Genomic DNA, 26133 nt, shown 5'->3' on the forward strand with positions numbered 1-26133 from the left:
TGGCATCTATCTGCCTAGCAGAAGCATTTTCCTTCCCACGAAAAAAACCCACAAGCAGCCCCCTCTTTTCCCTCACCCCGGCACGCCTAGCTTGGTGGGGTTAAAGACTTCCCTCCGGAACCGAGGGGGCGGCGGCTCCCGCGGCCTCCCCAGGCGCAGTCAGTGTCCGAAGCCGTACATTTTGTCCCACTCCACGAACAAGTCCAAGTCCTTGGGCGAGGCCCTGGGGCCCACCTTGGCCAGCGCCGCCTCCAAGTCCTTGTAGGAGAGGGGGCGCTGCAGCCCCGGGTGGACCGCCCCGGCCGCAGCCTGCTGGCACAGCTGCCCCAGCTCGCCCCCGGAGAAGCCCTGGGTGCCCTGCACCAGGGCCGCCAGCTCCCGCTCGCTCAGCGCGCAGCCCTGCTGGGCCAGCGCCCGCTGTAGGATCTGCCCGCGAGCCGGGCCGTCGGGCAGCGTCACGTAGAAGCGAAGAGCGAAGCGCCGGCGGGTCGCCTCGTCCAGGGCCGAGGGCCGCGAGGTCGTGCCCACAACCAGCACGCCGTCGGCCCCTGCGCCGCAGCCGCCGTCCAGGCAGGCCAGGAGCGGCGCTTGCAGGGCGCCCGCGGGGGCCGCGCCGTCGTCCCGGGCGGGCAGCAGCGCGTCCAGCTCGCTGATGAGGAGCACAGCGGGCGGGCGACAGCGCGCAGCCGCGAAGGCGGCCTGGAGGAGGCGCGCACCTTCGGAGGCGCCTGGTGCGGCCAGCGTCGCTCCGCGCAGGCGCAGCAGCGTAGCACCCAGCTGGGTGGCCAGGCAGCGGCCCAGCAGTGCTTTGCCTGCGCCCCGCGGCCCGAAGAGCAGCACGGTCCGCGGTGGGCGCGGGCTGCCCGGGTAGGCGGGCGGCCTCAGCAGGGGCCACACCAGCTCCTCCTCCAGCGCCGCCTTGAGTGCGCCCTGGCCTGCCACGTCCGCCCACTGCACCGGCGGCCCGCAGTCCACCATCTTGCTGGTCACCAGCTCCAGGGCCCCTGGGTCCACACCTTTGGGAGGCTCCCCCAACGGCACCGCAAAGCCCCCGCGGGGAGCCAGCGCCGGGGCCCGCTCCGGGAACTTCTCAAAGGGCTCGAGTTGTGGGCCGTAGACGGGAGAGCCCAGGACCTTGAGGGGGACGCCGCTGCCGTACTTGCCCGACGCCTCCTCGGCGGCTCCCGGCGGCTTAGACCGGAACCCGTTGCCCCGACACTCACCGTTGTCCGCGGCAGGGTAGGAGGTGCCGTCGGCCGCCGGGGCCTTGGCAGGCTCGTAGACGTACTTGCGGTAGCGGCCCTCGGCGCCCTCGTCGGCGGCCTTGCGCTTCAGCGACACCCCGGCCTCCGCGCCCGCCGCAGCCGCCTGGAAGCCGTAGGAGGCGGGCGCCGGCCGGGGCGGGGCGGGCGCGGGCAGGGGCGTGGGCGCCGCCAAGCCCGAGGTCAGGTAGGGGGCCGGGGGCGGGGCCGGCGGTGGCGGAAGGGCCGCGTAGCCCGGTTGCGCGGCGTAGCCCCCTGCCGGGTAATTGTACAGAGGCCCGGAGGGGCCGTAGCCCGGCGGGGGTGGGGGCTGCAGGAGCGCGGCCGGGGGCGGCGGGGGGAGCGCGGCGCTCGTCTGCGAGCAGTAACTGGGCGCCAGGTACCCGCCGCCGTAGCCAGCCGCGTACTCGGGTGCCGCCGACGGGCCCCCGCACGCGTTGCCGGCGTAGAGGGGTTCAGGCAGGTTCCCGGCTAAAACCGGGGATCCCCCGAGGCCCCCGGAGCCTCCCCCACTGCCGGACTTGGTTCCCGGGAGGCCCTCGTGGAGCGAGGCCAAGGGGTAGGGGTTCTCTGGCCCCGGCCAGGGCTCGGGGTCCCCCTTGGCGCCGTTGAGGAAGGCGGCGTCGCCGTAGCCTCCCAGGGTGGGGCGCTCGTAGGGCGAGTCCAGGACCCCCGAATATTTCTCTGCGTAGCGCTTGAGGAGGTTGGAGGCAGTGAGGGCAGAGATGTCGTCGTGTGCCCAAGCATAGTGGCAGCGCTGACGACCCCCAGGGGGCAACTCCAACTTGTGAGCTGGCGATGGAGTGGTGGAGGAGACATCCAAGTGCTGCTCTGGCCACTGGTTGAGGGGCTGGGCGTGTTCCGGTGTCCAGTGCATCTTCGACAGAGCTGCAGGCAAGAGAGAGGAGCGGCTAGGGAGGTCCTGCAGAACCTCTGCGGACCCACTGACCACCAGCCACAGGCCGACCCCCTTAGACCATAGCTTAGGACAGGCTGGTTTTTCGGCATCCACCACTCACCGATCCACTCTCCTGGGGCCCCCTTCTCCAGGCACCAAAAACACCATACTTGACTTGCCCCTCATGTCCCATGATCAAAGTTATCTGAAAACACTTTCCTCAGAACCAAGATGGATCTGGAAATGACATATTTGTTCCTAACTTCACCTTTAGGCAATGACTATTGTTCTGGCCTGGCCACTCCAGCCCTACCCTTTAGAACACATGGTCCTTTCAGACCTACTGTAGTGAACGGTCAGACAGTGGGTGCCCCTGGTCCCCAGCCCTTGCCCCCCCAGTGCTGGGAATAGTCAAACCTAGGTGGGGCTCATTCAGAAACAGATGTTTGCTGCACTTCCATCATGTGCTAGGCACTGGGGTTATGTAAAGATGAGTGAGGCCTGCCCAGAGCTCCTGGGCTAGCCCTGGCCCAGCAATCTGATAGTCCTGAATGCTCCGTTCACCTTAGCCTTCCCTGAGAGTTCAGTGCCCCCTTTGTCCCTGAAGTGAGGGTGCCAGTGTCCACAGTAGTGTCTCATCATCCCTGGAAAACCCCAGAGACTGACCCAGAAGCATTCACTTCATTTCTACTTGGTTTCTTCTATTAGTCTCTGCCTGATGAAGTCAGAGCACCTGGGTTCCAGACCCAAATCTGCTCATGAAAGCTGCCCAGAGCAGGTGCTGCCCCCTGCCTCATTGCCAGAATGTTCACCATCATACAAAAAGGTTGTTTAGAATAGACATATATTCTAGAGAAGATGGGGCAAAGTTACTCCACAGCAACGCAGAGTTAGTGCACATCATAGAAAGTGGGTCACAGATTCGTCTCTGAATTTACCAGGAACCAAAGAACTCACTTTGCAAAGTAAAGAACACTGTCATACTCCAAAGAGACGAAAATGTTCCTGGCATAGAAATCACAGAACTTTTTTCCATGGACTTCAGGAAGCCGACCTGTGAGAGGTAATAAACAATGGCCTCTTGGAGAGCCAGGCTGTAAACACAACAGTAATGTTACATGGCTGTTTCTTACAGTCTCTCAGCACCAGTCTAGGCATGAGTCAAACTGGTGAAAGGGATTCAGGGCCTGGGGAATAGCACTATCCAGGCACATGGCTCCAACTGGTTGGTGGCCTGATCTGAGCATAAAATCTCAGAGACTAAATGGGCCCATGATGTGCCAGAGACGGGTTTTGCTCAAACCTAAGCTTTTGATAAGACAAATTAACCTTACAGGTTCAACCTTCTTTCTTCAACAGAACTTTATTGAGCATATACTAAGTGCTGTGCTAGGCAAGGGGGCAGATTGAAAGGTGAATACGGTGGTTCAGCTAGATGGAGGAGACAGACAGATGACATCCTTTATAAGGGAGTAAAATAGTGGTGTGTGTCAGGGGCTCCGGGAGCGTGCAACGCCTGATTGAGAAGGCCTTTACTGGACCTTGAAGAGGAAGAGGCCAAGTCGACCAGACAGGCTAGAGGATTCCAGCACCTTCAAAGATGCAGAGCACAATGCATTCAGAAAGCCAGGGCTGGGCTAGCTCATATGCCCTATTCCCTCCCTCAAGATGCCTTACTGTCACCTTCTGGAAAACTTTAATAAATCTACAAATCTGTTATGTCTGTGATGTGAATTGTGCCCCTTTAGAAGTAGGGTTCATGTGCAGTGCACAACCTACATAACCATACATTGCAAACCTGGAGGGAGCACCAAGAAAGTTCAGATCACCGGAGCCTTGGAAGTGGGTACATGTCAGGGGAGAGGTAGAAGAGACTAAACGTAATTCAGCCTCTTCTTGGGTTCTCCACAGTTGCCCTTATCTGCAGCAACTTGACTGTACCGCCTCTTTGGACTGTGACCTGATGTCAATGGAAGATGATAGTCTTTGAAAACTATTCACTCTCATCTCCAGTGCCCTAGGGAAGGCATGCACTATAGGTACTAAAGCTTTAAAAGGGGTGTTCTTGAGGTGGTTTCGCCTCCATCTGAGAGGTGATCCTGGCCACCAATGGCAGAACAGAGTTGAGGATGAGCTCTGCGGGAGGCAGATGTGTAGCTCTCCAGCTCCTACTGAAGGGTCTCCAAGGGACAGAGGCTTTACCTAGTGTCAAAGGGGGTAACCCTGACAAGTCTCAAGTGGTTCCGGTTGCAGGGTCATAAGTGGTAACATCAGAGTCATACAAATGCAAATTTGTATTGTTGACATGGACCCCAAACCTGTTTTTTTCTATTCACTATCTGTGCTTTGGCTCCTTAATATGGAGAAAAGAGACTGGACCTTAACGAGAGCATTTTCCCTGAACTTACTAAACTAGGCACGCTGGGGGGAAAGGGCGGCCCCTGCCAGAAGGACATACCTAGATGAGGTAAGGAAGCCTCTGTGTCTGGACTCCTTCACACACTTTTCCTTCACCCTCTGCCAGGCCCTCTGCTCCTCCCCATCGCTGTCATGTGGTTCCTCCCTGCCTCTCTCACCTAGCTTCAGCCCTGGCCTGCAGCAGTCTTCGCTCAAGTCACCACCTCTTGTACTCAGGCCCCTTCCACACCAAAGAACTCCACCTCAGCAATCGTGGACTCCAGGAACCCACACTCCAAACCTGTCCTCCCAGCTCTACACCCACTCTATCTCATCTACTCTGGGATTAGCCCCTTCCAGGCTGCTCCAAGCTCTACCCAGAGGGGCCCTTGTCCACAGCATCTCATCCGCCTGCTGGATATCTACCCTCCATCCCCTCAGGCACAGTCCTTCTGCTCCAGGCAGTGCCCTTTGGTTTTAGCCAGGGGCCCATGTCCCTCACATCTGGCCTTCTGTTTTCACTTTTATCTACATCTATATCCATTTTGCAAGCCAGGAGGCCGAGAGTCCCTGCACCCCAACCCATGACCACATCTGACCCAGGCTGGGACCTTGCCCCATTAATTAACTCTTCTTCCCCACTCCCGTGGCCTGGCTCCATCCCCCCAGCAAACTTTAAATCTTTCCCATATTCAAAAAGACCTACTTGACCTATGTCCCCCACTAACTACCAGCCCATCTCTCTTGCCCTTCTTCATTCTGCCCTCCAGCATCACTGTCTCCATGTAGTGATAGCGGGTAGAGCAGGCTGTCTCCCTGCCCCCAGCCTCGGGCCAGTTACACCCTCTCCCTCTCACACAGAGACTGAGGCCCAGTCCACAAGCTCCTGCTAGTCAGCCTCCCATAGGAGGGACCTTCCCTGGAGAGGAACCCCATCTCCTTCCCAGGTTCCTAGGACACACTCTAGTTCCTACATCAGCTGAGCTGGATGTGAGGAAAGACCCCAGAGACTTGGGGGAAAGTGTGGCCTGATTCAAAGACACCTGGGTTTGAATCCAGGTTCAGACACTTAACTGCATGAGCCTGGAGGTGGCCTGAAGCTCACTGAAGCTCAATTTCTCGGTCTGTTAAAGGGTATAATGCATGGCTTGCAGAGTGGCCATGAGGATTTCAAAAGATAACGAATGCAAAGTACACAGTCCAGTACAAAGCAGCATGATAAATGGTACAATTAAGAATCTAAGCAGTGGCCCAGCCTCACTGAGTGAATCCAAACAAGTCACTTCCCCCTGCGGTTGGGAGAATGTGGAGAATGTTCTGTGAAGGAGGTTCCCTCCAGCTCTGAAAGGACAGGCTGGTCCTTATGCCAGTTCCCCAGCACCCAGTGCTGGGGCAGAGCCAGCCCCTTGTTCTGTGCTTTACGCACTGTCCTGTGTAACCCTCACAACAGCCCTATGGGAAATACTATTGTCATCAGCCCCACCTGGCAGGTAGAGACGGAGGTACAGAGAGATTCATTCATCCCCAAGGTCACACAGCTGTCAAACAGGGGAGCAGGATTCAGACCCCAGCGCTCTAACTACAGGGCCCAGGCCATTGCCTCTTGGCTGCACTGCCTCCCTGGGACGGCCCTTGGTACTCACAGCCAGAGGAGAGCCTGGGGCCATGACACAGCCTACACCAAGGCTTGTTTCCTTGGCCTTATGGAAACGTGTTTCTGTGTTTGCCTGGGAATGTGGCTACACCACAGGTGCTGCAGCTTTACACTTCAAACCTGCAGTTGGAAGCACCTACGCCCTAGGGGAGATCCCACGTCACCTAGGCCCCCACGGGCAGGAGAATGCATGTTCTCTCACTGCGAAACAGCCCAAGTAGATGTGTCCCCTTCCCTGTAAGCTTGCCATCTGATAACTATTCATGCCCCTAGGCTGGACAGACAGTTCCTTATTTGGATCTGTGGCCTTCACTGGGGGTAGCTGGAACTCTAGGGAAAACACCACTTTTTGAAATTGCACCCTGTGGGGAGCAAGCAAGGTCAGGCTCCTGAAGCAGCTCTTTCTCTGCAGACTCTTGGAGGCTGGAACTCCACTTGACTCCACGCACAGAGTGCAGTCCTTCAGACTCACTGGTGATCAATAAATAGTAACAAAGAATTCCTTAAGCCCCTCCCCTCATTTGTAGGGAGTCTATCAGGATGGATGAGGGAAGTGGCTCGGCCTTCACAAAGGGTCAAGGCACTCAGTGCACTGATTTCAGCCTTCTTGGGCCTCTCGGATCCCCGTGGACCATGCCCAGGGCACTCTGTGCATCAGGCCTGGCACAGGCTGTGATCGAGTGATTTACAATAAGAAATATATATATTTAGTCTCCGCCCACTGTACCTGGCTCACAGCTCCTGAAACCCTTGGAATTTCCTAAGCAAAAGAGCAATGGGAGCATCTTTTGTTAGAATATTTGGTTTCCTGCCCTCAGTTCCTGAAACAGCTTCAGAGCAATAAAAGTGAAATGGGTGTCCTGTTATTCATAACAAGCCCCTTTCAACTGCTCCTGAGTTCATGTTAATAAGATGATTTTTGGAAAGTGCCTAGGTAACCTAAGGGTGGGGGCTGGTTGCAAGGGGTAACCAGCCATGATGGGTTGGAAACCTCAGCTCCCCACACAACCCTCCACCTCCTGGGAAATGGAGATGGGCCAGAGATTGCATTCAACTGCCAATGGCCAATGGTTTAATCAACTGTGGCTGTGTAATGAGGCCTCCACAAAACCCCAAAAGAACGGGGTTGGGAGAGCTGCTGGGTTGGTGAACATGTGGAAGTGCGGGGAGAGTGGCTCGCTGGGAGAGGGCATGAGAGCTCCGGGCCCCTTCCCACACACCTGCCCTGTGCATCTCTTCCATCGGGCTGTTCCTCAGTTATATCCTTTTATAACAAAACATAATCTAGTAAGTAAACAGTTTTCTTGAGTTCTCTGAACCATTCTAAATTAACCGAACCTGAGGAGGGGGTGGTGGAAACCTCTAATTCATAGCCCATGGTCAAAAGCACAGTTAACAGCCCAGACTTGTGATTGGCACCTGAAGGTGGCAATCTTGTGGGACCGGGCCCTTCACCCGTGGGATCTGACGCCATCTCCAGGTAGTGTCAGAACTGAGTTAAATTGATAGGACACCCAGCAGGTACTGCAAAACTGTCAGAAGTGAAGCAGTGAGGGAGAGTGATGGGGGCGGGGGACACACAGGAGGAGTGCGTTTCTCCCTCACACAGGCCTTAGACACTCCCACCCCCATTCTGGCATCAAGGGGCAGCAGAAACCCTGAGCTGTCACTGTGTGACCCTAGGCAAGACACCTAAACTTTCCAAGCTTCACTATCTTCAGTTGTCAAATGAGACAGTTGGTATGGATGGTGGATCTCAAACTTCCTCTCACTAGGGACCCTTGAAGTCAGTTTTATACGGGCTGAGGTGGAAAGGGATCCCAATCAGGCAGTGTCAAAGCCCCTCTCCAACTCCCTAAGGAGGCCCCTAAGGCCCTTTCCCCATCTCACAGAAGGTCTCTGGGTGAGAATCCACTTACCCACGGCAAGGGAGGGGCTGCAGAACACAGGGCTGGGGGCAGGTCAGGAAGAAGGGGCAGCTGTGTGGCGGCTCCAGGCTTGTGTGGAGAAGGGCCCAAGCCACCCTCCTGGGCCTGCTCCTCGGGTTCCATTATCTCAGCCAGGGACAAAGGGGCTGGAGTGGAGAATCCCATTGTTGGGCCTCATATGGAAATCTCATTAATCTATTCACCGCGGCTCCCACAGGCCTTTTGTCCCAGGCTTTTTGTCTCCTGCTCACAACTGGTGCCCCGGGGGTCTCTGGCCGCCTGGCAGAGCTTGAACAGGAAGGTCCCCCATCAGCTGGGCCCTGCCCCCTTGTGCCAACCCCTAGTTACTGCAAGAGGAGAGGAGACGGTGGGTACCTAGAGGACCCAGAGGACAGCACGGGCCACCTGCCACAGCCCTTGCATCCACCACCCAGGAAGTTCTTCCCCCATTTCAGCCAGAGAGCAGCCCCCAGCATGGCTGGACCCCCAGCATCCTGCCCAGAGGACCCTTGGGGCCTGGCTTGGGGCCTCCCATGGGTAGGGCTCAAAAAATGTTTAGGAGATGAACCAAACCCTGAACCAGAGTTTTGCAGCTGCATTGCCAGGGCTGCAGCCCATTTTCTGCAGGTCCATGGTCTTGTTTCCGTCCAACCAACAGACACTTTCATGTACCTTCAGAGGGCCGGGCCCTGAGTGGCAGCTGTCAGAGGAGTGAAACTGAATCGAACTGTGACCCATCCTCACAACTCTAGTGACTCTAGCACCCAACATTGAGAAGGTGACGGTCTTCTTTCTCATGGCCATGAGAAAGAAAAGAAAAAAGAAAAGTAAAGGAGGAAGGAAGGAAGGAAGGAGAGGAAAGGAAGAGTAAGAAAGGAAGAAAAGAATGAATTCTGGAAGTTCAGAGGCAGGGGAACCTGTTTTTGGCGGGGATCAGAGCAGCACCTAAAATGGGTCTCTGTGGCGGCGGGCACTGGGCAGCGCTGGTGGACAGCTGAGCAGGGAGCGCGGGCACGTCCATGTCATCACTCCTGTGCAACACCCCACCTAAGTAGATACTCTTTACAGACGATAAAACTGAGTCCCAGGGAGGAGGTTCCTGCCGGCCCAAGGTCAGAAAGAGCGCCGCCTCCTTCTGGCCACTGTTTTCCCACCTCCACAGGCTGTGATCAGGCAAGGATGCATATCTAGGAGGAGCAGACCCAGGAGGGAGCAGAGGTCCACCCACCAGATCTAAAGGCTCCCCCTTCAGGTCCCTAAACTCACTCCTTAGCTGGAGAAATGGTGGAGAACTTGGAGCTGGGGAGCGGGGAGGGGAAGGCATAGGGAGATGAGGAAGGGGCCACATGCCATGAGCCCTGAGGACTAGGAATGGTCCCAGCCAAAAGAGACCTAGAAAAAAAATCAGCCCTGCTCTTTGAGGCCTACATGCCTTTTGTTCCCTCAGTTTCATCTGTTGGAAATGCTCTCCCTCTGCCCATTAGCTCTTCCCCATCCTTCAAGGCTCACGGCCAGTCCTGCCCACTTCATGCATCCTCCTTGGCCACTCCAGCCCTAACTGACCCCTTGCCTTTCGGGGGAGCTGGAGAAAGTCCCTCCTGGCACCAAGAACAGAGGACATCCTTCCTCTTATGCCCTGATCCCATCCCCTTTCAAAGCTCAGGGATGGGTTCCCTCAGTTCTCCCCTCTCCTGTGTGATCAGTTTGCCTCTCTGCTCATTCTCACCAGCCCAAAAACATGCTGTTATTTCTCCCATCTTGGGGTAGGGGAAGCTCAAAAGAATCTCTTGATCCCCTTTCAACTACATCCTATTGCTCTCTGCTTGCTTTTTACCAAAACAAAAAACAAAATAAAAACCAAAAAATGGTTTAAAAGAAATGTATACTACTGCCGCCGATTCCTCCCCCCCAATTCTCTCCTGAACCCCCCCAGCCAGGCTCTCACACCCAGCACTCCAGCCGCCTGCATGTGTGCTGTTCAGTCTGATGGCCAGTCCTCAGCTCAGGAGCACTGGGCTCAGCTGATCCCTCTCCTTCCTGAAGCTTCTTCCCTGGGCTCCCTGCCCCCTCTCCTCAGCCGCTTTCATGCCTCCTTTCCCTGCTGCCCTTTGAGCCCTGCAGAACCCAGGGCTCAGTCCTTGGAGCCTTCTCTCCACACTGATTCCTTGGAGACCCCATCCAGGCTCATGGCCTTGACCATCAGCTGTACATCGAGGATTCTCCTGCCTAGTTCTTCCCTGTGCACGTCCCACTGGCATAGTCAACCATCTTCCTGAACCCTCCACTTGAGTGTTTAATAGGCATAATCGACCTGCCCAAAAACCAAACTTCCTACTTCCTCACCCCACCCCCAGCCTACCCCTCCCCATCTTCCCCATCTCAGGAAGTGGTAGCTTTGTCCTTTCCAGCACTCAGGCCAGAAACCTCAGGGTCATCTCTTTCATATCTCAGACCAGCAAATCTGATTGGCCCCGGCTTCCAAATCTATCCAGGCTGCAGCCATCTCTCACCACTCTGGTGACATCTCTCACCTGGGTGACGGCAACATCCTCCCACCTACCCTCCCCATGTCCACCCTGTCCCCTACTCTCTAGTCTCAACACTGTAGCCACAATGACCTTTAAAAACATGTCTGATCATGTCATTCTTCCACCTGGAAGCTTCCAGTGGCTCCTACTCACTGAGAATAAAATCCAGACTCCTCACAGTGGCCGACCTCTTCCTACTGACCTGCACCCGCTCCTGCCGTGCCTCCCCTCCAGTCACACACGGCTTCCTCACTGCTCCCCCCACACTGGTTTGGGGAGGGGAAGCTGGCCTTGCTGCACTCTGTGCCTATGACACTCTCTCCCCAGATCTCCGTGTGGCTCACACCCTCACTCACTTCAGGCCTCTGCTCAGCTGTCACCTCATCAGACCCTGGCCCTCCAACCTGATGTTCCCTGTAGCACTCTTCATAACCTGACTTACTTGGTGCTTTATTTTCTTGTACCTGCTAGAAAGTTGTATGAGAGTTGTTTTGTTCACTGTCATATCCCAAGCACCCAGGACACTGCCTAGTACACAGTAAGTTCCTAACAGACTCTGTAGTGTGGATGGATAGATGGGTGGATGGGAGGATGGATGAGCAAAGAGGCTTGAAAGTGCCTCTGTGTCCAAATAAAGAAAAAAAAATCCGGGTGACTAAATATAAGCCCACATGAGGGGTTGAGGGTAGCAAGAGACAAAGCCCAGGGAATTACTGCAGGAGTGGGCAGGAAGGGGTTGCCTGGAATGGGAGTTTGTGTCTGTGAACACCAGAGGAAATATCCAGTCCTGGTCTGGCTGGAGCTGAAGGGTACCCAGCCCAGCCCCCACGGACCCCACCTGGCCTCCTTCTAAAAAATAAAAATCTTCCTCCTTCTCTCTTCCCCCAGCCAGGCCTCTGGGAGAGGACAAAAGGGGCGATGGAATTCCCATCAAAGGCCACCGGACACATGGTAAAGAGATCAGGGCCCTTGGGATCCTGCTTCCACGAGGTAGTGAGGCCTCCCCGCCAGTGCGGCTCCTCTCTGGGATGGGGCTGGCCCGAGGGGGTGTGCTCTGGCGCTGGACTCCTCATATGTCAAATGCCAAACAGCAGGAGGCTGGCCAAGCAGCCCCCATCTGGGCCCTGTGTGTGCACACGCGCTGGGGGGAGGGGAGAGTGCAGCAATCCCTGCCTGTGTCCGCGGTCAGGGCCACAGACAAGCTGTGACCATCTGTTGTCGTCTTAAGAGGCCAGGCCAGGGGCCCAGCACCCTTGAAGATAAACCTTCCCTTTCTCCTAGCCTTCTGGTGTTTGCAAAGAACTTTAATAATGACCGTTCGGTTGCATCCTCACAATTCCCCTGCTAGATCAGCATATTCTCCCCATTTTACAGAAGAGAAAATGGAGGCTCAGAGATGAGGGAGTGATTCTCCCAAGGTCACAATTGCTAGTAGCAGGGAAGCTGGGACTCTCAGCCCATTCTGCCGGTCCCTCCCTATCCCAGCCTTGGCCAAGTTGCCTGGGTGCCAAATACAGGGCCCTCTCAGGGATAGCTTCTCAGGCACATCTCCAGCCCAAGCCTCCCCCCGCAACCCCCTCTTCCAGGAAGCCTTCTAGGACTGACACCCCCAAAGAAGTTCTAAGATGCCTCAAAGTCTAGAGCTTGGTACAGCCACTCCGTTCCCACCCTGGGCTGTTGGTCCCTGGGTATTGGGCCCCCTCAAGGGCCAGAACCTCTGAAGTGCCATTCAGCCACTCACAGGAGCAGATGACTTCCTAACTGTAGATGATCTGCACCAGGGCTGGGGCAGTCTGACAGACTGGGGAGGAACACCGCACGCTGGGGAGAACCTGCCTAAGGTCACACAGGCAGGAAGGGATCTGCACCTGAGCCTGGCTTCCAGCCCCTGAACCCCACCTCTAAGCCCATGCTGTCCAAATCGCAGCTGCTAGCCGCAGGGAGCTATTTCAATTTCAAATCATTAAAATGTATTAATTATTTAAAATGTAAATCATTTATTATGTATTAATTAATTATTGAAAAATAAAAAAGGTATAATTAAAGTTAAATTCAATGAGAAGTTCAATTCCTCGACAGCACTAGCCACACCCCAAGCGCTCACTAGTCACACGGGGTAGTGGCACCCGTGTGGACAGCGCAGACCCAGAACATCCCCATCATAACAGAAAGTTCTACTGGACAGTGCTGCTTTCATCCCATCCAGGGCTTGGCTCTGCAGCCAGGGTGCTTCCCACTACAACTGGCACCTTTGCTGCTTTCTCTTGAACTTGAACGGAGTCTCACTTCTTAGGGTCTCCACGTAGCATCTCTACAACTCAGACTCCGTTCCTCAGGACTCCTGGGTGGTGCTAAGGCCAGGCCAGGCTTCAGCTTCCCCAGGAGTCAGGGAGGAGGGGGCAGATGAGCTGGACCAACCACTCCCCAGCCTGTCCTGCCTGCCACCAGAGAGGAGGCGCAGACTGAAGAGGAGATAAGGACAGTAGAACTGGGCAGTTTGTCATCTGGCCCTTCAGGCTGTGCTTCCTTCCCTCCCCCATCAGCTGCTCAACACCCTTCCCCCTTCGCCTACCATCGTCATCCTCATCAAATCCTGAGGACAGATGGGGGCTGGCAGGGGAAAACGTGACCACAGTGAAAGCACTCTCAAGTGGCAACAGAGTCCAGGGGTCACAGCTGTGTCCCCTGAGGCCTGGCCAGTCCTTCATGCCCAGCCTTGTGTCAGCCAGGCCTGGACTGAAGCACATCTCAGCGAGAGGAGGGGGGAGATTGAGGAATCTTAGGGGGAGATTTAGGAATCTGTAGATGCTGGATTATTCCAGCAGACACAACCCCAGTTAAAAAGGTAGTAGGTCACATGGCCACTCATCCATTCAGCACACACTGGCTAAGTCCCACCGCATTAAGATGTAAGAGGAGGATGTGAAGATGGACAGGTGGGCTCCCTAACCAGCTTGACCAGGTAGGGATGTGGCTTGTTTTGGACGTAATCCTCATTGCAGGCTAGATGAAGATCCTTTGTCTCTGCCCAGTGGTCTGAGCAGAATGGACACCCCCCAACCCCCTCCCCTCAAACAGGCACACAGGGCGTGCACGCACGCGCGCGCGCACACACACACACACACACACACACACACACACTCCCAGCTGCTGCCATGAACCCCTCTCCCCTGGTCTCTCTGGCCAATCACAGGACTGAAGGGTAAGTCCCACAGCCCAGTGGCCCCCAGGGAGTGTATTAGCACATTTGAACCACTCAACCTGCAATGACAAAGCTTGGGGCCTTGGGAGAAGACACAGCAGGAGAGGTGGGGGCCTGTGGAGAGCTGTCTTCCCTCCCTTCCCAGGGGAAAGCTTGGGACTAGATTAAGCATTCTGGGGCACAGAGGAATTTGAGGGCCCCAGCTCCGGCAGTGAATAAGCGATCCATAAAATCCCAGTTTACACACTCACTGATCAAACAGCCCATCTACTCCACTAGGAGGTTGGGGATGGCTCTTAGGCTTCCCCTATTCTCGCAGAAGGTCCTGGGGTACCAGACCCAGGACACAGGCAGCCGTTTCCAGTCCCACCCACAATCCCTGTGAGAGGCATCTATCCCCAGGGCTTGGGGACCTGCCTGTATCTCCTGTGATGTGGCTGCCTTTGGCAGGGGGTGGAAGGTGGTTCTCCAGGTCTGCCTTCCATGAATGACAGCTCTTTTTCCCTCCCGTGCTGCCTGGGGGCTGCCAGGGCTGACTTCAGCCTCGTCAGAGCTGCTTATCACTTTTCCAGCTCTGAAGCCCGACTCTCCTGCCCACCCTTGTCTTTCCAACACTCCCTCCATGTTTTTCTCTTGACCCTCCTCCTGGTGCTGTAGCTGCTGGGAGATGCTCCGAGCTCTTTCCTTCCATCCACCGCATCACACCCCTTCCCAGGCTGGGCGATAGCCTGGAACACACAGCAGGTGATACCGATTTTCTAGCGCCAATTCATCTCCCTGGAGACACCAGGTAGGTGGAACTAGCCTAGTTATTACCCTGGCCCCTTCTCCCAGTTGTCTTCACCTGCCTCAGTTTTGGTTGCTTCACCTAGTCAAGCTGCCTGAAATTTCAGCAACAGAAAACCATTCTGGGTAACAAGCATCCTCTTTTAAACCAGGAGGTTGCAGGCTATCAGCCACTCGCCCCTTGATGATGGTTAGCAAAGTTGATTTGCTTCTCCCAGGCCTGCTTGAGATGAGCTGTACTGAGCAAGTAAACTTTCCATCCAGGCCAAGTAAAGCAAGGCTTCAGGGCTGGTAACTGCTTTAAGGGCATCCCAGCCCAGCCCACCACATCCTCTTCTGCTACTTGAGCTGTGTTGAAGCAGGTTAGGGTGGACTTCAACTCCTGGGCCCTGGGACAGGACAGAAATGGTAGGAGGGGGTCACCCTACGCCCATGCTTTCCAGAGGGCTTGGCAGGTCAGGCTGTTACCTCCCAGAGGCTACTGCATCTTGGGCAGGGGTTCAATCTGCACGATGTCATTCGGTCCCCTCAACAGGCTGAGAGGAGGGGATTACAGCACCAGGCCATTTGACAGCAGGATACTCTCTTTCCCTTCCTCTCCCTTTCCTCACCTTCACTGGTTGCTCCCAGGGACCCTCAAATGCACCCTGGACTCATTGGTGACTTGAGTTAGGCAAGTGTCTGAAGACCAGCCTGAAAAACTGACCCAGGGCTGGGGGTCTCTGAGCCCAGCCTGGCCATCCCAGGGGTCCCTCTGGAGGTCAGGATCCCATCTTCTTCCTGGGGCTCAGAAGATGCAGGGCATGGGTCAGTCTCTGAGATGTGGGACAAGTGTCTCAATCTCTGTTTCTTCCGGTGTGAAACAGGGGACCCAGCATGTCCCTCACAGGCTGGCAAGAGGGCAGCGAAGAAAGGTTGGTACTTTCTTCAAGACTGGCTAGAGGGGGGGCAGGACACCAGGCTGGACTCTGACTTGGCACCCACAAGGGCCAGCCAGATGCTTCAGCCTGGGGAAGACTAGTGAGGGATGCCTTCTGGCACCAAGAGGATCCAATGGGCCTGAGGGACTCCAAAGAGGGAAGTGCAGTTCCCAGCTGCCTGCTGGGCCCCAGCGTGGAGGGCACCGCCCTGCAGTGTGAGGTTCCTGTCCTGCCCCTCTCAGCTGTCAAGTGGGACTGTGGGGGGAACTGAGTCCCAGACCACAGCTTCCCTGGACATCCTCACCTGACCCCCGGCCCCTCTGCCCTGTGTCCTGGGGCACCTCTCACCTGCTCCTCCTCTGCCCCAGGGCCCTGCCCCTTCTCCTGCCCCTTGTGCCACTTAGAAACTGCCCAGATAAGGTCAAATGCCCTTCAGGTCCCTCTTGAGAGACACCATGCCAGACCCAGCTTCATCTGGAGCCACACTTTTCGTGTCCCTGGGAATCTTAGGGGGCACTCGGCTTCTCACTACAGTGTAGAGACAGCAGCAGCCGAGCACAAGGCACCTGAGGACCTCGACGAGAGGGTGAGCAGGTGTGAGTCAAGCAGGCACGCGGTGGAGGTGGCAGTGGCACTGTGGCTACTGGCCAGCTTGGGCACCGCTGCTCTCTGGGCTGGGTCAGACCCTCCCAGTGCCTGTCTCCTCGTGGATCTGCATCTGGGGCTCCTCGTCCCTGGGGACCTGGCCCCTGCAAGAGGATAAGGTCAGGCTCTTTCCCAATTTTCAGCCACAGACCCCTTTAAGTCTAGTAAATCATGACCTGTTCTCAAAAATGCTTTTCAATGCATAAGATAAAAATACACACACAAACAAAAAAGAAAACAAAAATTAAAATTAAAAAAATACACACACAAAATATGTTTTTGTAACGATGTATGGAGACAGATGTTAGCTAGACTGACTGTGGTGCCATCTCCTAATATATACAAATATCCAATCGTTCTGCTGTACACCTGAATCAGTTACACCTCAATCAAAATAAAGAATACGTGGGACCACTTGGTCAATTTTACCTCATTAAAGCAGAGAGGGGATAAAATTTTAAAAATATATGGGGCTACAAAGGGAATTAATAACACTGGAAGACAGCTCCATCCATGAACTTCTCAGGGACCATAGACCGCAGGTGTCAGCCCAAGAGACAAGAGCCGCCTCTCAGACCCCACCCCCTCCCCCAGCCAGGTTTAGGATCCAAGGTTGACTTGAGTCAGTTTAGGTGGCATGTGACTTCCTAAAAGCTTAAGCTTTAAAGTCTAGGTCATCCTATGTTCCCAGGCCCATATATGCCCCTCTCCCTGTGCACAGGGGTGGGTGAGAGTCGCCCCCACCCCTGCAGGGCCAGGCCCGAGCTGAGGCAAGGAAGCAGGCCCAGGCAGCCCACCCAGGCTTCCCCAGCAGCTGCCTCTGCCCCCTCCGACTCCATTCCCAGCCCTGGGGGTGCTGAGCTGAGTAACTCCAGCTATGCAGCCCAGCCGGTCTCCCTGGGCTGGAGTGGGCAGGGCTGTCCTCAAGGGGGTGGCCCCCTACAACTGCAGGGCCACAGGAACAGAGAGAGAAAGAGAAATCGGGGGAGTGCCAGGCAGAGACTGAACCACCACAGCAACTCCCGTTGGCTCCAGTCCGGGACCCCAACACCTGTGCCAGGTGCTGCTGTAAGTGCTGGACACACATGAGCTCATTTCATCCTCAGAAAAACCCCAGGAAGGAAGTACAACAGTTACTCGCAGGTTCCAGAGGAGGGAATTGAGGCACAGTTAACTTGCCGAGGTCACCAAGCTAGGACATGCGGCCGCCCACCAGGGCAGTCTGGCTCCAGATGCTTTTCTGCCTCTCACGTGACAAGCCGATGCTGTTCCCATCTAACAGCTAAGGAAACAGAAGTATGTTGAGCCCCAGCATCTTCATCAACCTTCCCTTCCCCTCTTAGCCCCTCTTCTCTCGAACGCTACCTCCCCATACTCAGCCACAAATCCCGGAGCTTAGCACATTTCCAAAGTGGTTCTCACTGCACCATGTAAGTCCTTGCGGGTCTGAGCCCCAAGACCCTGGTTACAGTCGCGGCCAAGCACTGAGGAGAGTGATCAGAGAGGCAGGGCAGCGAACTGCCTGTAGATTATGACCAGGAAATGGGGAGTATTTCCTCAAAAGGAGAAAGACTTCTGAGGATTGAGTATCTCGAGTGCCTGAACCACCTCTGGGTGGCCGACTGTGCAGCTCTGTGCAGCCCCTCAGTTCCTGCCCCTCCCCACGGTCCTTGAATGAGGTGAACCCGCTATCAAAGATTTTTGGCATAATGTTAGCTGTCAGAATATGTGAGTTGTTTCTACAAGTGATGAGCTCCCCATCAATAGAGGCATTCAATATGACAGGCTGTCTAGTGGGAGGCGCCTCCCCTTCGCAGTCCTTCTGCGTCATCCCCACTTACACGTCCAACGTGAACCCAACAAGTCCCAAACTGAACTCCTGACTACCCCGCCCTGATAAGGCAGCTCCATCTTTCCCAACAAGGGGCTCAGACCCCAAAACTCTGGCCTGAAGAGGGCTACAGGTTGGAAGACATGACACGAGAATGGCCATCCCACACAGGACACAGTCCACCTGGAAAAGGAGCCCCTTTCCTAGGGGGGTAAGTGTCTGGCCACTCTCTCTGAGGAGCTGGGTGGAAGGGGTGATCTCCCCGGGGGGCCAGAGTTTCTGGGGAGCCGCTCTACCCCAACAGAAACTGCCAGGTGGACTGGGTGGGGTGGAAGCACACGGTGCAGAGAGGCTGGGGGAGTGTCTTTTTTCAGTATAACTCAAATATCTCACCAGTTTTCTTTCCCCACTGGCCTGGAAAGAAGAACAAACATGCCCAGACTCTCAAGCATCCAAGGGCCCAATAGGCCAGTCAGCAGCAGGTGACTCTCCCTGTTTCCTAATTCCCACTGAATTAGCACCTCTGTCACCTATGAACAGACTCCCTCGGGGAATAAAGAAGTCTCCTCGGGACGCTGCTGATGATGCAAGGCCCTGCTGTCAAGTAACTGGTCTTTCCCACCCCCAGCCCCTAGTCTCTCCTCTCCAGCCCAGCCTGTGTCCTGTCCACCGCTCTGAGCATGCAGCTCCCCAGCTCACACACCTTCAGTGGCTTCCTTCTACGCAGGGAACACAAGGAGAGGTTCCGAAAGCGTAGCCTGTCCTTCTGCCTTTTCGCTGCTCCCTGACTGTCTTGTAAGCTCACTGAAGCTGAGACCACATCAGAAATAATGTTGTTATTGGGTGAATGGCTACCCAGATAAAATATCCAGGCCTGGCTCAGGGCCTGGCCGAGTGTGTGATGAGCGTGGTGGTGTTTCACTAGGTGCCATGGCAAAGCGAACAGCGCCAGGGCTGGGGACGCACTCCACCCCTCCCTGGCCACACGGCAAGCCGAGGGTTGCCATGGGAGACCGGAGGCATGAAAGCCCCACTGAGGGCTCAGTATGTAGGTGCCTACTGAGTGTGTGGGGAGTCTCAGGGGCCCAGGAATCCCTGCCCTGGCTGGGTACCTCCTGGAGCTTGGCTGAGGTACACCCACAACCCAGCAGTGCTAGGACCCAACAGGTGCCCAACAGAGGTTGCTTAGAGTCAAATGGGGCCTCGTTGTCACATCTTCCCACTCATCCCCGATTAATTAATCCCAGTACCAGGCTGAGGACCAGGTGGCCTGAGTCTGCAAGGCAGAGAGGGCAGGTGGAAGGAGGGAGGTGGAAGGAGGAAGGCTTCCACCTCCCAGATTCCAGAGGTAGCCAAGTGAGGTCTCCTCTCGTCCATCTCCTGAGCTCTCCTCTCTGCCCTGACTCTACTTTGGAGAGAGCTGAAATGATGGTCCAGCTACAGACCAGAACTTTCACACACGTCCTCTTCTTCTCCTTGCTCCTATGCTGGGAGGTGGTTCTCTGCAGTCCCTGGGTTCCGAGTCAGTGAGCAGGTCACCAGAGGTAGGCATGTGCTTCAGAGACAAAGGGCACACCATGTGAAACCAAGGCCTCTATTACCTATGAACTCACTCAGTAGTGTTCTTACTCCCATTTTGCCCATGAAGACATTGAGACCAAAACAGAATTAAGTGACTTGTCCAGGGTGATTAGGCCTGATTAGTGGCAGGGTCATTGCAGCCCAGGGCTTGGCCCCTAGGGTGGGGGCCATGATCTGTCATCACAAAATGGGGTTGGGACCACAGGATGGCCCAAGGCCACTGCCCAACACTCCCATTCACTGAGAACTCCCTACCCCACCACCAGTCCCCAAGGTGAATTACAAAGGGAGATACTGTCTAAACCTCCAAACTAAAGGGAAAGAGACCAAGGCTCCTGGGCGGTCCCCACAGCAGTCCCCTCTCTTTGGCAGGACCCAGCAGGGGAATGTCAGCATCAATAGCAATCACAGATGGTCCCAACTCACGACGGTCTGACTTACAATTTTTCGACTTTACATTGGTGCAGTACGCACACAGCAGAAACCATACTTTGAATTGTGAATTTTGACCTTTTCCCGGGCTCCGATATGAAGTATGATACCCTCTCTGATATGAAGCATGTGAAGCCACAGCTCCCAGTCAGCCGCCTGATCACGAGGGGAAACCACTCACACACTTTAGCTATTCTGCACCCAGACAACTGTTCTGCTTTTCACTTTCAATACAGTCTTCAATCATTCACATGAGATATTGAATACTTTATTTTTAAAAAACACTTAGCCATAACATAAGTATTCTGAGTATGTGTAAGGTAGGCTAGGCTAAGCTATGATATTCAGTAGGTTAGGTGTATTAAATGTGTTTTCAACTTAAAATGGGTTGATCAGGACATAACCCCATCGTAAGTTAAGGAAGATCCGTATAGCCCTGAGCACTGTCACCTGCACTTCTGACCAGGCCCTCACAGACCCATAGTCCCTCAAGACTAAGACCAGGGATCCCAGCTCCTGCCTCATTTAATCCTCACAATAATGTTTATGAGGAGGGCCCCATGCTTAGTCCCATTTCACAGATGAGATATAGAGTAATTAGTAAGTGCTACGTGTTAGCTGTGATTCATCAAGATGCTTATGAAAATGCTCAGAAAAGAGCTAGACTCTTTTGCCCCCATCCTTGTTCCTGGGGACAAGTGGATCCTAAAACAAAATAACCTCTGGACATCCTTTCTCCAGGTGACACACTCAGAGATGAGATGACTAACCTATACACTGACTGAGGCAGTGTGAACATTTCCTGCTCAAAGGCTAGCCCAGAACCTCATCCAGTACCCCTGGTCCCTGGCTTGTCCAGTCCACAGGCCATGGAGACAGCACTGAGTGGAGGTCAGGAGTGCTGGGCTGCAGGCCCACTCTGCTCTCAGCACTTCAGAGGGGTTTGGACTGCAGGGAGGGTTTCTTGCTGTAGGGTCCATAAAAGCTTCAGGGGGTCCAAGAACCCTATAAAGCAGAATGCAAAGTCTTGTGTTGATCATGGAAGTGTATTTTTCTGGGGACAGCTTTTGTAGGTCCTTCTGAGGGGTCTGTAAATCAAAAAAAGTTACAGACCTGGGACTCGGTAATCTTGAAGACCCCTTCCATCCCTAGTACTCTTAGGTTACATGAATTTAAACATAAATTCCACTCCTCATCCTTCAAGGCCAACTCAGCAGCCACTCTAGGAAACTCTGGGATTTCCTGCTTCCTTGCAGCACAAGGCTTGGGACTCAATGCATCAGGACCCACAAAGCCTTGCAGGGTCCCTCCTACCTTGATCTTCCCACTAGCCTGCCAGCTCTTGAAAGGGAACAGGGCCAGCCCAGGGCTGAGATGACAGAAAACACAAGTATAGCCCACGGTCGGCCTAGTGGGGCTCACCCCAGCCCACAGCCTCTGTCCACTGGAAGACAGAGGCTCTCGGTGTTGTGGACCACAGGTGTACCCAGCCTCAGGTCCACCTCTCCCCACCGCAGCCCTGGAACCTCACTGAGCCAAGCTCCCTCTGGGAATCTGGTTTTCATTAAATCAGGCAGAGGAGTCATTAACTGCCAGCCAAGTCAAGAAGAAGCAAATTTCTGCTAGAAGGCACAGGGAGGGTAAGGGAGACCAGCCTGTCCCCTGCCCTCCCTGGCTGACCGATGGTGGGGGAGGTGGGGGCAGGGAGTCTGGGCTCCTAAGGGTCCAGCAACTGCAGCAGTAGGAGCTGGGGGTGGAGAGAGGGAGCAGTCTTAGCCCAGATAATAAGCAATTGTTAATGTGATCCATATGGATCCTGACTGGCCTCTCTGTTTAACAGGATGATAATGGCAGGAGAAGAATGCTGGTGTGTGGGGAAAGGAAGGGGCAAAGTCCTCCCCAGACTTGGGGATGGGGGAGGGGTCAGCAATGAGGAGGACGAAGAGCCCCACCCAGGGGTCTCCACCCATCCAGGAGCAGAGCTGTTTGCCTGAAAGTGTTCAGATGCCATGCTTTGCAGGCTGTCCTTACAAAACCCCTTCTATTCTGCCAACAAACATTTATGGAGCACCCACGAGGTGCCAAGCCCCGTGCCAGGCCCAGTGGGGACAGGGTGCACGGAAGTATATGCTCCACCCCTGTCCTCCAGGAGGCAAAGTCTAGAGCGGACTCAGCCACAGAGGCTGGGGGAGGCACAGGTGCAGGGCTAGGAGAACATGTCGGGAGGAGCAAGTGACAAGGGCTGGGGCCCTGGGGAGGCTACACGGAGGAAGTGTGGCATCCGAGTTGGGCCTTGAAGAATGAGGAGGTTGTGGAGAGACAGGGACAATGGGGAAGGCATTTGGCTGAGGGAACAGCAGGAGCAAAGGCAGAGAGGCGTGAAATTGCGTGGAGAGTCTGAGGTCTCAGTGATAAAGCCGCAGCCCAGGCAGGGGGTGGGAGGGGATTCTTGCTCCATAAAAAGCTGTGGCCATGGATGACCAGGAGGAAGGCACGAAAGGGCTCTGAGAACAACACTTTCGGGTCTGTCCCTCTCCCCTTCCCCTCTCCAGCCTGCGCACTGGATTGATTGTCCACTCATGGGATCCTCAGCCCAGTCCACCCTTACCCTACAGCCAGAAAATCCCTCAGGGCCTCGGAGGCCAAACTCAGGTGTCTCTCAACCCTCCTCTTCGTCTCCCAGGGAGATGGGGGGGGGTCCCCTGAGAAGTGGGGGTTATCTGGGCCCCCCAGGAGCAACTCCCATGCCCCACAGAGCTAATTCCCTTTGGCCTAAGAGGGCTTTTCTCCAGAAGATATTACAGGGAGGGCACTAGGGTCGCTCCTTACAGGGGTGGCTGCCGCAGACACCAATGGAATCAAAGGGAAATAAATGAAATGGCGTTAAATATGGGAAAGGGGGATTTACGAGGCCTGTCACCGGGTGGAGCAAGGCCGGCCGGCAGACCCCGCCCCTTTCTCGCCCACCCCAGGAAGTCCCGCCCCGCCCCTTGCCCCGCCGCCCCAGCGGCCGCCTGGTACCCGCGCGCGGCTGGGTCCCGCAGCGCTCAGCACCGAACCTCCCAGCCTGGCGGTCCTCTGGGGCTACTACACAGCGGAGAATGGCATTTGCTCCAGGCTAGGAGCTCCGGGATGGGGCCTATGAGGAAACTCAGACCGGCCGTTTCTAGAGGATGCCCAGGGGTTTAGGTTGGGCTCTGGGAAGGTCTGGGGCTCCCTGGGCAGGGTCAGAGTTCTTTAGTCACAGCACCACCTGGCCCATTCCAGCGACTCCACAAAGAAGGCTCTGGGTCCCGAGAACCGCCCTGCTGAAGCCCAGAGTGGGGCTCGAACTGGGTCCCCATTCCTTGCTGCCTGGCGGAGGGCTTGAGTCCGCTCAGCCGCGGCAACCCAGGCGAACGATAACACAAACATTCTTCCGTCCTCTATTCTCCTCCAAATTAGGTATCCATGGAGACAGAGCCTGGCAGCCTGACAGCCCCACGGCCTAATCCTGATTTAGTGACCGTCCCTTTAACAGCCCACCCACCCGTCCACCCACCCCTGCGCTCCAGGCTCCGGGCTGCTGCTTGGCGCAGGCTCCAGGCCGCTCACTCTCGCCCCCGTGCATACCCCTTCCCAGGCCTCCTCCGCCCAGGAGGCTACGGGGACTGGAGGGGCCAAGAAGGGGGCTTACGTTTGCTGAGCACCTACTGTGTGCCCAACCCTTGCTGAGGACTCTCTACAGAGCGGGTTCCTCAGCAAGGAAATCGGTGTAGACCAAGAGAGGGCTCTTGGAGTGGGGAAGTTTAAAGGGCTAGAGGGAGGGAGATGGGGAGGGGGAGAGTGAGGGAGAGAGAGAGAGAGCGCGAGCGAGCGAGCAAGCCAGGAGCTAGAGGGTCTCCCTTGCAGCCTGTAGCCCACGGGTGAAGGTAAGTGCCGCTTCCTGCAACACCCCTCTGAGATAGGGGCTATGCTCTCCCGGGTCAGAAAAGAAAGGCAGGGGGTTGGCGTGAGGGACGCAGGCCACGAAGTGGCCTCGGCCTCCTGTCACTGCCCCGTCACGATGCTGGGGAATCTCCAGGCCTGGAACCCAGTCCCCACCCCCCTCCCTCACACACAGGGGCCGCTGGACAAAGACCTGACGGAGTGGGAGGGGCCTCGGGCCGGCCCTCGGGCTCCGGACACTGGCTCCTTCTGGGACCCGAACCCACAAATACTGGCTCCCCACCCCCAATCCCGCAGGCTCCCCCCAGAGCCTGCCGCTCGCTATTGCTGCAGCCTCGGCACGAAAGGGGGCGGCGAAGAGGGTGCCCGTCGGCGGCGGAGAGGAAAGCCCCTTCCCCGCCCGCCCCTTCCCCCCGGGAAGTGACCCTCGGCTCCCACGCACCCGCCCGGGTCTCTCGCTGGCCTTGCCCTTCGACCCCCACCTCGTTGAACCCCGCGACCCGCAGCTCCCGTCCTCTCCGGCCCTCGCACTGCCCCGCGCCCGCGGACAAAGCTCCGGACACCCCGACCGAACGGTCACCACCCCCTGACCCCGGCCCGCCCGCGCGCTCGCGTGCCTGCCCCAGCCAGGCCCATGGGCCCCGTACCTCGGCATCCCGGCCGGGTCCTAGGTGAGTGTGCGCGGCCTGGCGGGGCGTCCGGCCCTGGAGCCGGGGCGCGGGCCGGGGGCGACAGGCCGGGGCCGGGGGGCAGCTGCGCTCACCATCCTGGAGCCGCTACTGCTGCGGCTGCTGCGGCCGCAGCGGGCGGGAGCGGGACTGGGCAGTGGGGGTGGCCGGACAAGAGGCCGCCCCGGCTCCCCCCTCAGGCAGGACCCCCACCCCCACCCCCGCCTCCCCTCGCCCGCCCCCAGCGCCCTCCCTCGCAGGCCTTTGCTCCCCTCCCCTTTGCCTGCTCCTCCCCTCCCCAAGTGCCCCTCCCTTCCCCCCAACTCCCGCCCCTTCCCCGGCCCTCTCCTCCGGGGCTGCTTCCCCGCCCTCCCCTCCTCACCCCCGCCCCGCCCCCACCTCCCCTGGGCCCGTCCGGCCCCTCCTCTCTACCCGCCCGCCTGGCCCCGCCCCTCTCCTCCCCTAGCTCTAAAATAAATTAGCCACAGAGGGGAAAAAAGAGCAAATGACCCTTGGTGTGGAGTGTCCTTGCGCCACTCTCAGGCCTGCCCCCGCCTCTCCCGGGCCGTCGGAGCGGGAAGTTGAGGTGGGGGTAGAGGCCGGGGAGGGTGGGGAGCGGTCCCCGAAGAGGGAGACCAGGATTGAGCAGCAGGGCCGCCGAGCGTGTTCGCCGGGTGTGAGAGGCTTCCTGGGTCGAAGGGCAAAGGGGAAGACAGCCGGCCCGGCCCGCCCCGTCCGCTAGCTGCCTTCTACCTCTTCTCCCTGGTCTACCTCTGCCCCTCGGCCAAAGCCTGGTGGACTCACTTTCATCCCCCGCTCCTGGTGAACTGTCGGCCGCGCCAGCCCGGGATGCAGTGGGTGGGACACACACAGTCCGGCAAGTCCACTGCTCTGCGCCAATGCCACTCCGAGCGGGGGTGGGCTCGGAGGAGGACGGAGAGCCCTGGACGGGGGCAGCGGAGAGTGGGATGTGACGTCTAGACCTTTGGCTTCACTGCAGGGCTTTCCCAAGAAGGCGGCATTCATACTGGGCCAAGCAGGATGAATCCTAGACCTGTGGTGTGCTTAGAGGTAACCCAAGGCGTTCATTGGTTGGTGCATTCATTCAGCAGATACATATTGCTTGTCTTCTCTGAGCCAAGATTTGGGCAAGAGGCTGGACACACCCGAGAGAATCCCAAAGGCCCATCTCTGTCCTCGTGGAGCTCCCGGTCCAAGGGTAGACAGAATTCTATCAGACACACGCAAGGCTTCAGTGGTGATCCAGGGGGAAAAGAAAGGCTGCAGGGCGAGCACCCCATGGCAGAACCCACTTTGCCCCAGGAGGTTGTAGGAGAGCGGGCTGAGCTTAGGTTGGAAGGTCTAGATATATCTCCCAGAAATGTTAAGCACCCAGAGGTCCCAAGGCCATCTATGTTCCCATGCAAGGGCAGTGCTTGAGGGTCCTCTCTAATGCAGTGGGTTTTTTGTTATT

The 26133-nt window shown here is 56.5% G+C and overlaps 1 protein-coding gene across 1 annotated transcript; it reads right to left on the reverse strand.

Annotated features, from left to right (window-relative positions):
* Positions 1–3: 3 nt before the first annotated feature.
* On the reverse strand, positions 4–24814 carry FIGNL2 (fidgetin like 2). The gene is made up of 2 exons (XM_031462536.2): positions 24639–24814; positions 4–2150 (listed from the first exon to the last, which is right to left on the reverse strand). The coding sequence occupies exon 2, from the start codon at positions 2137–2139 to the stop codon at positions 160–162; it is 1980 nt and encodes a 659-aa protein (XP_031318396.2). The 5' UTR covers positions 2140–2150; positions 24639–24814; the 3' UTR covers positions 4–159.
* Between the last annotated feature and the right edge of the window lie 1319 nt (positions 24815–26133).

Source organism: Camelus dromedarius, chromosome 11 (assembly GCF_036321535.1).
Source record: "Camelus dromedarius isolate mCamDro1 chromosome 11, mCamDro1.pat, whole genome shotgun sequence".
Classification (NCBI taxonomy): domain Eukaryota; kingdom Metazoa; phylum Chordata; class Mammalia; order Artiodactyla; family Camelidae; genus Camelus; species Camelus dromedarius.

What these genes read in the sequence shown, in the direction of transcription:
- FIGNL2 (XM_031462536.2), bottom strand. Translation starts at nt 2,139, where the DNA reads ATGCACTGGACACCGGAACACGCCCAGCCCCTCAACCAGTGGCCAGAG.